At 40.2% G+C, this 1,943-nt stretch overlaps 1 protein-coding gene across 1 annotated transcript; it reads left to right on the top strand.

Annotated features, from left to right (window-relative positions):
• Positions 1–126: 126 nt before the first annotated feature.
• LOC129571577 (zinc finger protein 1 homolog) lies at positions 127–860 on the top strand (the record flags this gene model as incomplete). Its single annotated transcript, XM_055451387.1, has 1 exon — positions 127–860. A coding segment is annotated over one exon (734 nt), but the record flags the coding sequence as incomplete, so codon positions are not given.
• Between the last annotated feature and the right edge of the window lie 1,083 nt (positions 861–1,943).

Raw genomic sequence — 1,943 nt, 5'->3', positions numbered from 1 at the left:
AGAAGATTGTTCCTTTGTTTTATGATTGAAATCTGACTTTTTATCCAATGAAATCCAGGCGAGCTACTGAAGCACCATTGAACCCAAGCCATCGTTCTTATTCCCCATTCGAATCGACTTGATCAGAATTAGCAGTGGTCGAAGCTGACAATCAGTTGGAAAATCCAGTTGAGGTTAAAGAGGAGCGTCGCATCAAGGAAGAACCACAATCAGTCGGTGAATTGGTCGATGTTCCCGTTCCGACAAGGAATAACCGTGTCGTTGTACCTTCATTTGGTGTCGACCAACCGAACGGCAAATACGACTTTGACAGTCTTGATTGGGACGATGCTAAAATTGAGGTGAAAGAAGAAACCGAAGTAAAGAAGGAAAAGGAATCGAAGACGAACGATGAATTAGGCGGTGATGCGATGGCAAATCAGCATGATCTTCAGCGGCCATCACGACCAGATGAAAACGTTTCCACGCAGCCAGGAAGTGGCCACGGTGCCAAGAACAAGAAATCGTGTGGCAAAGTTTCTGTCCCGAAAAATGTGTTAAAAAAGCATAAATGCGACGTTTGTGAATATTCGACCAATAATAAAGGTCATTTGAATCAGCACTTGTTGAAACACACTGGTGAGAAGCCCCACGGATGCAACGTTTGCCCGAAACATTTCACAACCAAACAAAATCTTCGTAGTCACATAAAAGCTCACGTCGAAGAGTTTCTGTTCCATTGCTCGGATTGCTTGCAAGGATTCGATGGAAAGGAGGAGAAGACAGAACACGAATTGAACTGCAAAATTCTTCGCTACGAATGTCATTTGTGCAAGGAATCATTTGGATCGAAGAAAGCACACCTGGTGATCCACATGCGGGTACACAGTGGAGACAAACCGTTCGAATGTAAAGAATGCCCAAGAAAATTCTCTCAAAACTATGAGCTCAAGGCGCACATGATCACACTCACAACAAAGCTTCCATTCAAGTGTTTGATTTGTCACCGCGGTTTTCTGAAGAACGAAAAACGGACGGCACACCAGCGAAACTGCGATGGACGCTACTACGAGTGTTACTTGTACAAGAAGCTCTACGGTTCATACAAGTACAAATTGAAAGGTCACATGCACACACATTCAGGCGAGAGACCATTCCGCTGCAACCTGTGCTGCACAACATTTACACAGAAATCGAATTTGAACAGGCACATGAAAAACATTCATCGCAAGCAATACTGAACGTCACGATTCGATTGCACTGATATTACCAGGAGAGTCAGACAACCTTTATTTGTAATCGAATCAACTTCATTGAATGAGCAAAAGAAAATCATATCGAGAAAATTCCAATATTCTAAAAATACCTATGTCAAGCACAGTCAATATCGTATGGTCGATAAATCAATTTAGATTTAGTTTTTTTATTTATACAATCTTACAACAATACTATTGAATTCTATTACATTTCAGTATCTTGGACAAATCTATTAAAATCTCATTCTCCGAACATTTCAATTCGTAGCAAATAAATGGATCATTTTGCCTTCAATAAACAGTTTGTAAAACCAATTTGAAATTGCGTTATTTCATTCATGTCTACATCTAGTGATGTCCCAATGAGTTGAATCAAAATCATTGACACTTCAATCGCCACGCAGAAATGTTGACAAGTGACGTTTGAGCGAACACTTCTCATACAAGCTCACAAATCCATTTGCACTCACACAATCGCACGCGATAGTATATTCTCCGCTTCGTCGCTGATTGTGTGAATGGACATTCTTTTCTACGGTGACATTTAAGGCGAAAACACGTTTCACAGCCACGCTACTTCTGGCGTAGCAACTTTTAATTTACAAGTGTATTTGGATTCAACGCTATTATACTTTATTGTTGTGAAATAATTACAAGTTATTTCGCATTGAAAAACCCAATCAAAAGTCGACTGGAATCAGAAAATCA

The sequence above is a fragment of the Sitodiplosis mosellana genome, unplaced genomic scaffold (genome assembly GCF_009176505.1).
Source record: "Sitodiplosis mosellana isolate CC-2019 unplaced genomic scaffold, AAFC_SMos_1.0 Smas_scaffold_2895, whole genome shotgun sequence".
Classification (NCBI taxonomy): domain Eukaryota; kingdom Metazoa; phylum Arthropoda; class Insecta; order Diptera; family Cecidomyiidae; genus Sitodiplosis; species Sitodiplosis mosellana.
The sequence above is the reverse complement of the archived record's forward strand: the minus strand, read 5'-3'. Positions and strand labels throughout refer to the sequence as shown.